General features: G+C 50.0%; 1 protein-coding gene across 1 annotated transcript in view; it reads left to right on the forward strand.

Moving 5' to 3' along the window:
- The window catches only part of CA6 (carbonic anhydrase 6), a 38816-nt gene extending 35026 nt beyond the window's left edge, over positions 1-3790 (forward strand). The window contains exon 9 of the mRNA XM_074380016.1: positions 3476-3790. Within this exon, the coding sequence (XP_074236117.1) occupies positions 3476-3561 (86 nt within the window). The 3' untranslated portion in view covers positions 3562-3790. The remainder of the gene's footprint in view (positions 1-3475) is intronic.
- The last annotated feature ends 9201 nt before the right edge of the window (positions 3791-12991 follow it).

The raw sequence follows: 12991 nt of genomic DNA on the forward strand, positions 1-12991 counted from the left end.
ATTCCTTCTGCTCCTGTCACCTTTGGTCTTCCACGTCGTTACTGATCATATCCTAAGCACTTTCACCACACGTGACTGCCTTCAGCCCCGAAGGCCACCCTCAGTGAGCTTGCATTATCCCAGTTTACAGAAAGCAAACCAAGATGCCAACTTGCCCAAGATCTCCTAGGTGGCAGGTGAAAAGCCAGCATTTGGGCCGGGTGAGGTGGCTCACGCCTGTAATCCCAGCACTTTGGGAGACTGAGGCACACCGATCACAAGGTCAGGGGATCAAGACCATCCTGGCCAACATGGTGAAACCCCGTCTCTACTAAAAATACAAAAAAAATTAGTGGGATGTGGTGGTGCACGCCTATAGTCCCAGCTACTTGGGAGGCTGAGGCAGGAGAATCGCTTGAACCTGGGAGGCAGAGGTTGCAGTGAGCCGAGATCCAGCCATTGCACTCCAGCCTGGGTGACACAGCGAGACTCCGCCTCAAAAAAAAAAAAAAGTCAAGATTTGAACCCAAGTCTTCTAATCATAGGAAACCTTTCATTCACTCAATACCGAGACCAGCTTGGCTGTAGAGCCCCCCCACCCAGGCGGCACTGAAGGCTTTAAGAGGCGGACACCCAGATAGAACAGCAAAGTAGGACTATCGGGGGCCAACAGCCTTCCGAGCTGAGAGCCTCAGGAGCTGACAGCATTCTGGACCGAGGGCCTCGAGCAGACGCTGCCCCACGTAGTTATTCTCTCTGAACAGGTGATTCTTATTAGCAAACAGGTGTTCTGTGTTTTCTCATAGAACCAGGATAAACTAGGTGGGCAGCTGGTGCCTGCTTACCACTGATCACGGACAAACTAGAAAGCGTTGTCCACAAGGGAGCCTGGGGACAGGTCACATAACCCGCGCTTAAAGGATTGTTTTAACCGGTGTATCATATACATATGCTGTCTTGCTACTTCAGAATGCCCAAGCAGTTTGCCACTGCAGGGTTGGTGGGGGGAAGCGGGGGGGTGGGGGCGCTGTCCTTCTTCTTAGCAAACAATGTAATTTTCTCATACACTCAGCATTTCTCAACAACTCAACAAGCTTTCCTGGGCACCTGCTCTGAGCCCAACATAGCACTAAGTGCTGGGGTTTCAGAGACAGGTGAGGACAATCTCACACTCCTACAGCTCAGGTCTGATGAGCAGGACAGACACTGAAAGAAGCCATCAGGGAACCCCTGTGTTTAAAATCCAGGTGCTTGTCCTGGGGTTTGAAGGCTGAGAACGCGTTCACCTGGGAGGGGTGGGGGTTTTGTAACCTGAGAGTGTAGCCTGTGCTGATGGGAAGACACCTGGGAAGTGGAAGCAATTTGGTGAGGTCTGAGGACCAAGTTCAAGGCTGCTGGCACGGAAGGAGGGGGTGAGGACAAGAGAGGTCAGGCCATCACTAGTGTCTTCTGTGCCACTAGAGGGTTTTGGATTTTACGCTGTGGGTGATGGCAGTGACCGCAGCGTTTCAGCAGGGGAGTGACGTGGTGAGACTCATTCTTTCCGCCAGATCCGCGTGTCTGTAATGAATTAGAGACACAGAGTGCATGGCACATCCAGGGAGCTCGCTCACATTCACGTGGGGAGGCAGACGAGGAAATCAAGATGGAAACAGGACTATCCTCGCCTGCGTCCAGGGACCCAACTCTCCCACCCCTGAAAATCTATCCTTAATGGAGACTTGCAAAAAAGCCATTCATGCTATTATTCCAGCAAAATTCAGGAGAAAATGCAAATGTTCATCAGTTGGGGATTGGTTGACTAAACCAGTGCTATTCATGCAACGGAGAACTGCAGAAGGAACGATCTCTGGGCTACGTTTTTTTTTTTTTTTTTTTTTTTTTTGAGATGGAGTTTCACTCTGTCACCCAGGCTGGAGGGCAGTAGTATGATCTCAGCTTACTGCAACCTCTGCCTCCCAGGCTCAAGGGATTCTTCTGCCTCAGCTTTCTGAGTAGCTGGGATTACAGGTGCAATGCCACCAACGCCCCGGCTAGTGTTTGTATTTTTAGGAGGGATGGGGTTTAGCCATGTTGGCCAGGCTGGTCTCGAACTCCTGACCTCAGATGATCCGCCTGCCTTGGCCTCCCAAAGTGCTGGGATTACAGGCGAGAGCCGTCGCCCTTGGCCTCTAGGCTACATTTTTAATCCTGAAAAAAGCGATTTTACAGATGGCACAAGAAGAGTTAGAAATATGAATATAGTTAAGTCTTTGTTTATGTTTCCAAGCACAAACAAGGGAAAAAGAAACCAAAACTCAATTAAAATGGTTTCCTAAAAAGAGGAGGCGGGGGAAGTGTGCTGAGGGTAGGGTGGGAAGATGGAGTTTTCTGGATGTACCCTGTTTGGTAGTTTTGACTTTGGAACGTTAGGTTTTACATAATTGTAAAGCAAAATCAAGTACGGAAGGAAAAAAGCATCCCTGAAACAAAATGCAACTAATGTTTCAACATAAATATACTGCAGAACAATTGAACAATTGTACACAGGGCGGTGGCGTAAACACAGAAGGACTTTTTTTTTTTCCCCTGGAGACAGAGTTTCGCTCTTGTTGTCCGGGCTGTAATGCAATGGCACGATCTTGGCTCTCTGCAACCTCTGCCTCCTGGGTTCAAGCCTTTCTCGTGCCTCAGCCTCCTGAGTAGCTGGGATTACAGACATGTGCCACCATGCCCGGCTAGTTTTTGTATTATTAGTAGAGATGGGATTTCTCCATGTTGGTCAGGCTGGTCTCGAACTCCTGACCTCAAGTGGTCCGCCCGCCTCGGCCTCCCAAAGTGCTGGGATTACAGGTGTGAGCCACCACGCCCAGCAACAGAAAGACTTTTTCATGTTATTTTAGACACAGGATTTTTCATTTTGTACCTGGTGCAGTGTATCCTAAGGACAAGAAGAAGTACCAAGGAATCTTAAACAGTACTTAGGAATCTTCGTAGTAATGATACTGGTATTGTTATTTTGAAATTGTGTGTGTGTGTCAATTACTATCCTCTACTACCATACGAGCACAAGTAATTATGATAATGTCCTTAGCAACAAGATTTTCAAGATAAAAACAGAGACCCAAATTTAAAAATTAGGCTGGGCTTTGTGGCCGACACCTTTAATCCCAGCACTTTGGGAGACTGAGGTGGGAGGATCACTGGAGCCCAGGAGTTCAAGACCAGCCTGGATAACATGCGAGGCCTCGTCTCTACAAAAAAATAAAAATTTATCCAGGCATGGTAGTCCATGCCTGGGTCCAGCTACTCAGGAGGCTGAGGTTGGAGGATTGCTTGAGCCTGGGAGGTGAAGGCTACCGTGAGCTGTGGTTGCATTACTGCACTCCAGCCTGGGTGATGAAGCAAGACCCTGTTTCAAAAAAAAATTTTTTTTAAAGCTAGATAAAAACCCTTTTATCATAAATTTAGAAATATCAGTATGAATTTATAAATTCTTTTTTTTTTTTTTTTTTAGGGACAGGATCTTGCTATGTCGCCCTGGCTGGAGTGCAGTGGCTATTCACAGGCACGATCCCATTACTGGTCAGCACAGGAGTTTGACCTGACCCACTTCTGACCTGGGCTGGTTCACTCCTCCTTAGGCCTCCTGGTTGTCCCCTGCTCCAGGGAGGTCACCATACTGATGCCAGACTTAGTGCCAACACCTGACTGGCACAGCGCACTACAGCCCAGAACTCCTGGGCTCCAGCGATTCTCCTGCCTCAGACTTCCAAGTACCTGGGATTACACGTATGCACCACCGCACCTGGCAATAAATTCGTTTTCTCGTTCTAAAAGGTATGCGTTTCCTGGGTCTGTTTAATCGAACGTCCTAACAACAACAACAACAAGCTCTCAGCAATGCCCATCTTATAACCAGATAATGGCTCCTTTTATTTTTTTGAGACAGAGTTTTGCTCTGTTGCCCAGGCTGGAGTGCGGTGGGGCGAACTTGGCTCACTGCAACCTCTGCCTTTCTGGATCAAGCGATTTCTCCTGCCTCGGCCTCCTGAGTAGCTGGGGTCACAGGTGTGCACCACCACACTTGGCTAATTTTTGTATTTTTAGTAGAGGTGGGGTTTCGCCATGCCGGTGAGGCTGGTCTTGAACTCCTAACCTCAAGTGATCCACCTGCTTCGGCCTCCCAAAGTACTGGGATTACAGGTGTGAGCCACTGCACCTGGCCCAGATAGTGGCTTCTAAATATCGTTTTTCACTCTGAGGATTCAGGGAACCTTGAAGAAATGACTGATTCCAGATGTGAAACAAGAATATACAAGATGGGCTGGGTGGCCAGGTGTGGTAACTCACGTCTGTAATCCCAGCACTTTGGGAGGTGGAGGTCGGTGGATCACCTGAGGTCAGGAGTTCAAGACCCGCCTGGCCAACACGGCAAAACTCCAGCCCTTTCTAAAATACAAAAATTAGCCAGGCACAGTGGCGCATGCCTGTAGCCCTAGCTACTAGGGGGACTGAGGCAAGAGGATCACTTGAACCTGGGAGGCGGAGGTTGCGGTGAGCTGAGATCGCGCCACTGCACTCCAGCCTGGGCAACAGAGTGAGACTCCATCTCAAAAAGAAAAAAAAAAAAAAAAGAAGATGGACTGTGCACAGTGGTTCACTCCTGTAATCCCAGCACTTTGGGAGGCAGGATTGGGAGGATCACCTAAGGCCAGGAGTTTGAGATCAGCTTGTGCATCAGAGCAAGACTCCTGTCTCCAAAAAAAAAAAAAAAAAAAAAAAGAATATCTTTTTAGGCCGGAAAACAAAAAATCTAAGTACTGGATTTATGCCAAAGAGACACTGGGAACATCTTGAACGAGCTCCTGGGTCAACCTAAGCATCCAAAAGAACAAGAAAAAGAATAATAACTGCAATAGATTGAGAATTGAAGCACCAAGTATGCAGAAATACATGAGTTCATTAAAAAAAATACGTGAAAGAAAACTCACTGGTCAACTTGGAAGGTTGCTAAGGAAACCATTTATTTTCTGTAAATTGGCAAACAGAAGAAAAGAGTCAGGTATACGTCCCATCTTTCCTGTGCACACTGCAGCTGAGAGATGTCATGGTAGGATCTGTTTCCTGTGGCTGCTGTAATAAAGGACCACAAACTGCGTGGTTTAAAAGATCAGAAATTTATTTATTTTCTCACAGTTCTGGACACCAGAAAATTGAAATCAGGGTGTCGGCAGGACCAAGCTCCCCTCAAAGATGCTGGGCGGGGTTGGGGGGTGCTTCTTCCTTGCCTCTCCCAGCTGCCAGTGGTCGCGAGCACTCCTTGGCTTGTGGCCGCATCGCTCCAGTCTCTGCCTCCATCGTCACATGGTCTTCCCCTTTTCTCTGTGTCTTTGTCCCTCTGCTTTTCCCTGATAAGGTCATTTGTCATGGGGTCCATCTGGATAATCCAGGAGTTCATCTCAAAATTCTTTACTTGATTACATCTGCAAAGATCCTTTTTCCTTCCTTCCCTTTTTCTTCCTTCTTTCCTCCCTTCCCTTCCCTCCTTCCTCCCTCCTTCCCTCCTTCCTTCCTTTTCCTGCTTTCTCACTTTTTTTCTCTTTCTTTCTTTCGAGATGGGGTCTCCCTCTGTTGCCCAAGCTGGAGTACAGTTACACAACTGAAGCTCACTGTAGCCTCAACCTCCCAACCTCCTGGGCTCAAGTGATTCTCCCGAATCAGCCTCCCAAGTGGCTGGGACTACAGGCATGCTCAACCACACCCAGCTAATTAAAAAAAAAATTTTGGGGGGCTGGGTGCGGTGGCTCAAGCCTGTAATCCCAGCACTTTGAGAGGCCGAGGTGAGTGGATTACAAGGTCAAGAGATCGAGCCCATCCTGGTCAACATGGTGAAACCCCGTCTCTACTAAAAATACAAAAAAAAAAAAAAAAAAAAAATTAGCTGGGCATGGTGGCGCGTGCCTGTAATCCCAGCCACTCAGGAGGCTGAGGCAGGAGAATTGCTTGAACCCAGGAGGCAGAGGTTGCAGTGAGCTGAGATCGCGCCATTGCACTCCAGCCTGGGTAACAAGAGCAAAACTCGGTCTCAGAAAAAAAAAAAAAAAAAAAAAAAAAAAAAATTTATAGAGAAAGGGTTTCACCACATTGTCCAGGTTGGTCTGGAACTCAGGAGCTCAAATGGTTTGCCCTCCTTGGCCTCCCAAGAACTGGGATTACAGGTATGAGCCACCCCACCTGACCCCCTTTTTCCAAATAAGGTCACATTCACAGGTGCTGCGGGGGACATTCTTTTGGGGTGGCCACTGGTCCACCCTACAAAGTTGGTGAGTTCTTCTTGGAGGAATTCCAGTTAGTAACTTCAGAAGAAATCATTTTGCAACCTCAATGAAATGATGGACCCAGGTAATGATCACGACTGGTTTCCAGCACCATTAGACGGGAGATTGATGGGATCTTTACCCTATATTGCATTCTATGCTATGCTATGCTATTCTATGGGTCAGGCCGAAAACCTCTGGAAACACGGAGCAGGTTAACATCACTGAACACGAAATAAGTGGACACTATTTGCTTCTGGAAACTCAGGCCACAGGAGAAGGATATGTCATTTGCAGGAAGAAGTGTTGCTCCACCTGCCCTGGCCTCCCCACCTTGCTCCAATCCTGCTCGACCCTTTGCATCTGGGAAATACTTGCTTGTCCCCAGATTCACCCTCCTCGCCACCCCAGGTGAGACCCACCTCCAGCATGCCACCTGGAGGCACTCACACGGCAGTAACAGGGGCCACCTGCCTCCCACCCAACCCTGACCTGAAGGAGGGGTGTCTGCCACAGCAGGGCCTCAGGAAACTCTTTCTTTGTTTGAGGGAGGGTCTTGCTCTGTCACCCAGGCTGGAGTGCAGTGGTGCAGTCTCGGCTCACTGCAACCTCCACTTCCTGGGCTCAAGTGATTCTCCCACCCCAATCTCCGGAGTAGCTGGGACCAGAGATGCACAGCACCATGCCCAGCTAATTGTTTATTTTTTGTAGAGATAGGGTCTTGCAATTTTGCCCAGGCTCGTCTTGAACCTGGGCTCAAGCAGTCCTCCTGCCTCAGCCTCCCAAAGAAGAAATAAAATGCCTTCAAGTGCTATTACTTTTGGGCTAAAGTTCACTTTTTAAACTACATTGCTGAGGCCAACTTTGTTTTCTAGAAACCTCCTAAAAGCTGCAGAGCACGCGTGGGTCCCCAGCCACACTGGAACATCCTCTCCAGGGACAGTAGAAAGAACCGTGTTCTTTGAACGGCCACAAAACCACGCTACTGGGGGGAGTGAGGTCACTGAGCCACTGCTCCCGGCGTGGGGGGTGGGGTGGACAGAAGTTGGGACGACGTCTTAGTGGGACCTGGGACCTTGATGTTCCCGTACCGGTTCCTGTAAATTTATGTTGCTCAGTAAAAGTTTTGAGAAACAAAATATTCTTTAGAAACAGCTCGTTAGCTGTTCCACAGAGCCGGCAGTGGGCGTTCCTCTCACTAGTGCCAGAAATTCTCTGAAAGGCCTTCTGTGTTGGTGCCATTTTGTAAAAAACAAAACAAACAAAAACAAAAAAACCCAAAACCTAATGCAAAGACAGTTTTCGCACAGATCAGAGGGGCCGAGCAGACCCAGCAGCCCTGGCAGGGAGGTGCTGCCCTCCAGTGGCCACTATAAGAACAGCAGGGCCCGTGCCCAGGAGACCTCAAAGATCACTCATTTTTCGTATTGATAAACGGAGGCACAGAAGATCTATAGAGGTCTCGAGGTAAGTTACTAGCACATCAAGGACAAAGGGCAGATTGTGTGTCCCTGGGCTGTTCCAGTGGGGTGTGGGTGCTCTGCACATGGGGACGTTTGTCCCTGTTGCCCCCCTGTGCTGCTTATGGAATTTCCAAGCACCCTCACACGGGCATGATGGGGGTCCCTCACCCACCCACAGCTGAAGGGATGGTGGGCCAGCGGTCACTCAGATGCCCCCTTCACGCCTCAGTAAGTGACATCTGAATGCCAAGGCTGTGCAGAGGGGACCACGATTGGCGCATGGCCACCCTGATCCTCTCATGAGTGCTCACTGTGAAACAGATGTTAAGCCCTTCCTAGGAAAGCTGCTGTCCAGGGAGAAGGAGGCAGGGCTGGAGAGAAGCAGAGGAGGACCTCTGGGCTTCAGAAGGGGGTCAGCATGGCAGGGGTGGCAGATGAGGACCTGCTGGTGACCATTGGACCAGGCTGTACTTCCTGCCCTTGACTTCCACAGAAATTCCCTGCAGGCCTCGGTTGCATTTCTGCTCTTCACAAACACAGTTCCCAACGAAGACGCATGCCTTTGATGTTGTTGGAGCCTCAGGCAGGCTTTGCCATCGCCACATCCTGACGAGGGTGCTGGGACCAGACAGTGTGCCCTGACACAGCCTCCCAGTGGGGTGCTGGGACCCGCTCCCATTCCTGTGCTCTCTTCTTCAACCCCTTGCACCCTGGAGTGGCCTATGGGACAAGTCAGCAAGAGGTGGAGGGCAGGTGCATTTTCCAGCTAGCTCCAGGCAGTCTCAGCTCCACCAAGGCAGGCCCCTGGGCTGAGTTTGAGGATGTCAGGTCCCCAGCATCTTCCAAACGTGGGGCAAACGCCCCCTCAGTCTCTGTGTCAGAGCTTCCCACCCTCCCATCACAGTATAATGGGCTCCTGTGGGTGGAGGCCAGAGAGGCCCCTGACGGCACTGGGGTTGGGGGTGCTGCTCACGCGCTGACCTCTCTTTGAGAGGGGCCCTGAGAGATGCCTGCTCGTGTAGTCTTAGAGGCAAAGATCCAGACGGATGGGCGCGGTAGCTCATGCCTATAATCCCAACACTTTGGGAGGCTGAGGCAGGTGACTTGCCTGAGCTCAGGAGTTCGAGACCAGCCTGGCCAACATGGTGAAACCCCATCTCTACTAAAATACAAAAACTAGCCGGGTGTGGTGTGTGTGCCTGTAATCCCAGCTACTCAGGAGGCTAAGACAGGAGAATCACTTGAACCTGGGAGGGGGAGGTTGCAGTGAGCTGAGATCACACCACTGCATCGCAGCCTGGGTGACAGAGCAAGACTCTGCCAAAAAAAAAAAAAGGCCTTTATGGCCTACAAGCTTCTCTTTGAAAATGAAAACACTACAGGGAAAGTTAATTGACTAAGCGTTATCACTTCAAGAAATCTTAGTGTGAATTAAACCATAGATAGTAAGTCGTTTCATTGTGATGCCTTTCTTTTGGGATTGATAAGAAGGAAAGGAGTATTCGAGGCATCGGACTGAGGGAGGCCTGAGGCTTCTGGCTGCGTGGCTGTTTCATCCGGGGCCGGCCGGGACCTTGAGGCCAAACGGAGTGTTTGCAGAGCCCGGTGGGCCATATCGCCTCCCACAGAGCCTCGTCTCCTTCCTGGGCTCTGGACCCAGAGCCAGGGAACTGCTGGGAGCTGCAGATTTGCTGGGGCGTCAGCCCAACTGTCCCGGCGGGATGGTGAGGGTGGAGGGGGTACACAGAAGAGGGTCCCTCCATGTAGGCAATGACACGGGACGCCGAGGTCAGCCAGCTCAGGGACTGCGCTCCCTGGGGAGAGGCGGCGCTGGCTCTGGGACCTCTGGAAGCCTGAGTGCAAATGGTCAACCTGGGCCCCCCCGTCACAGGAAGAGGGAGCCATACCGGGGATTTCTGAGTACCAGCAAGGGCCTCCAGGGCTCTGTAGGCAATTGCGTTTTTCTTTTTTTTGAGACAGAGTTTGGCTCTGTCACCCAGGCCAGGGTACAATGGCACAATCTCGGCTCATCGCAACCTCTGCCTCCCAGGCTCAATCAATCACTTCAGCCTCCAGAATAGCTGGGACCACAGGCATAGGCCTCCATGCCCAGCCAATTTTTGTATTTTTTGTAGAGAGAGGGTTTCACCATGTTGCCTAGGCTGATCTTGAACTCCTGACCTCAAGGGATCCTCCTGCCTTGGCCTCCCAAAGTGTTAGGATGACAAGCATAAGCCATGATGCCTAGCCTGTAGAACTATTGATAAAACAAAAATAGAATATAAAACCTCAAATCATGAATATTAAAACTGAGCAAAGTTAATCAATATCGCAAAAAGAAAGGAAAAATTTAAAAATAGAGCAAGAACATATGAAGCATAAAATAAGACGCAGAAGAACAAACATCAATTGTAGGAAATATGAGTAGATTAAACTCTCTATTCAAGGGCAAATATTCTGATTGGATCACAGAATAAAAACTAGGGCATTAGCTGAAACATGAGACAAGCTGGGTGTGGTGGCTCACGCCAGTAATCCCAGCACTTTAGGAGGCTGAGGCAGGAGGATCTGTGGAGGCCAGGAGTTTGAGATCAGCTTGAGCAACACAGTGAGACCCTATCCTTACGAAAAAATACAAAAATGTGACAGGTATGGTAGTGTGCACCCGTAATCCCAGCTATTCAGGAGGCTGAGGCAGGAGGACAGCTTAGAGCAGGCGTTGGAGGCTGCAGTGAGTCATAACTGCACCACTGCACTCCAGCCTGGGTGGCAGAGTGAGACCCAGTCTCTAAAACAACTACTATAACAATACAAAGCAAAAATCAAAAAGCTAAGGCAACAGAAAGGTTAATGCAAATGCAACTGTCGCCAGGCTGGAATGCACTGGTGCGACCTCGGCTCACTACCACCTCCGCCTCCTGGGTTCGAGCAATTTTCCTGCCTCAGCCTTCCGAGTAGGTGGGATTACAGTGCACGCCAACACGTCTGGCTAATTTTTGTATTTTTAGTAGAGAAGGGGTTTCACCATGTTGGCCAGGCTGGTCTCGAACTCCTGAGCTCAAGTGATGCATCCACTTCAGCCTCCCGAAGTGCTGGGATTACAGGCATGAGCCGCTGTGCCAAGTCAACAGAAATATGAATGTGGAACCCATGGCTGAGAATACGAAAGCTAGGTTGAAAGAGCAGATGGAGCTCACCTTTGGGATGTAGAGATTTGATCAAGTTGGCATTTCAGTGGCACTGAGGATGCCAAGAACACCCAAATCGTCACCGGGAACACCCCTTTCTCCCAGATCTCTATGACGGACAGCAGCTGCTCTGTGCCCTCCTCGTTCTCAGTGTCTGTGTTTCGGGTGGGATGTGCTCTAACCTGTTAGCTACAAGGACTGTTTTCAGGGATAGATGTGATCAAGGAGCCCAATCAGGTCCCACCCCAGAATGTGGAAGGACTCAACCACCACATGCACAAAACTAAATGCGTGGTTTTCCCCAAAAAGCCTTTTCTCCTGACCCCAGATTCAGTAAGTGGTACCACCATCCATCCGATGAAGGATGTGGAAACCAGCGAACACCTATAACCTCTCCCTCCCCATCACCCACTCTGCATCCATGACTGAGCCCCACTGATCTCACCTTCTAAACCTCGCCCACTGTAGCCTCCACAGCCTCTCTCGACCTCCCTTCTCACTGAGCCCTCTCGTCAAGCCTGGACTACAGATGTGGCCTAACCCGTCGCCTTAGTTCCACAGTTGCTTCTCCCTGCATTTGTCGATTCCAGCCCATTATCCAAGCTGGGGTCACAGCCTTTTTTTTTTTTTTTTTTTTTTTGAGACGGAGTTTCGCTCTTGTTACCCAGGCTGGAGTGCAATGGCGCGATCTCGGCTCACTGCAACCTCCACCTCCTGGGTTCAGGCAACTCTCCTGCCTCAGCCTCCTGAGTAGCTGGGATTACAGGCACGTGCCACCATGCCCAGCTAATGTTTTGTATTTTTAGTAGAGACGGGGTTTCACCATGTTGACCAGGATGGTCTCGATCTCTTGACCTCGTGATCCACCTGCCTCTGCCTCCCAAAGTGCTGGGATTACAGGCTTGAGCCACCGCGCCCGGCCCTTTTTTTTTTTTTTTTTTTTAAGACAGGTCTTGTTCTGTTGCCCAGGCTCACATGCAATGCACTCAACCTCCTGGGCTCGGGTGATCCTCCCACCTTACCCTCCCAGGCACCTGGGACCACAGGCGCATGCCACCACGCCCAACTAATTTTTATATTTTTTTGTAGAGATGGGAGTTTTGCTATGTTGCCCAGGCTGGTCTCAAACTCCTGGGCTCAAGCAATCCTCCTGCCTCGGCCTCCCAAAGTGACTGGATTACAGGCATGAGTCACGGCACCTGGCCCTTTCTCCCTCCCTCCCTTTCTTCCTTCCTTTCTGTCTTTCTTTCCTTTTTTGGTGCCCATTAACCATCCCCATCTTCCTGCTGCTTTGTTCTTTAATGAACTATTTTATTCAAGACATTTGTTCTCAGAGACAGGAAACCCAGAACACACAGATTTTAGCAACAGAGGGAATCCATTGGTTCACCTACCAGAAGAATCCAAGGGAGGTGTGGCTTGCAGTACAGCTGGAGCCCAGGGTCCAGAGTGCCGTCAGAAGTTGGTCATCCTGTCTCGGCTCTGCGTCCTGTATGCCGGCCTTGCCTTCAGGTGACCAGTCTCCTGAGTGGGTCCTAGGAGCTCCAGGATGCCAGCCTCGCAGTCCAGCCAGCCAAGAGGACCGGCATAGAGACCCCTTCCCTAAAGTGAGACCCTGAAGAGAATATTTTGGGCAAAAGGGAGATTAGGAGGCCGGGCGCGGTGGTTCACGCCTGTAATCCCAGCACTTTGGGAGGTCGAGGCAGGTGGATCATGAGGTCAGGAGATCAAGACCATCCTGCCTAACATGGTGAAACCCCATCTCCACTAAAAATACAAAAAAAAAAAAAAAAAAAAAAAAATTTGCCAGCTGTGGTGGCACGAATCTGTAGTCCCAACTGTTTGGGAGGCTGAGGCAGAAGAATCACTTGAACCCAGAAGGCAGAGGTTGCAATGAGCCAAGGTTGCCTCACTACGCTCTGGCCTGGGCAACAGAGCAAGACTCTGTTTTAATTTTTTTTAATAAAAGGAGATTAGGAAAGAAGGCCACCCAATAAATGGAGATGGCAGGGAAAGCTGACATCAGGTTGCAGATCTGGGTGGAGGAATGCATAAGTTCGTT

This window comes from Saimiri boliviensis, chromosome 11 (genome assembly GCF_048565385.1).
Source record: "Saimiri boliviensis isolate mSaiBol1 chromosome 11, mSaiBol1.pri, whole genome shotgun sequence".
Classification (NCBI taxonomy): domain Eukaryota; kingdom Metazoa; phylum Chordata; class Mammalia; order Primates; family Cebidae; genus Saimiri; species Saimiri boliviensis.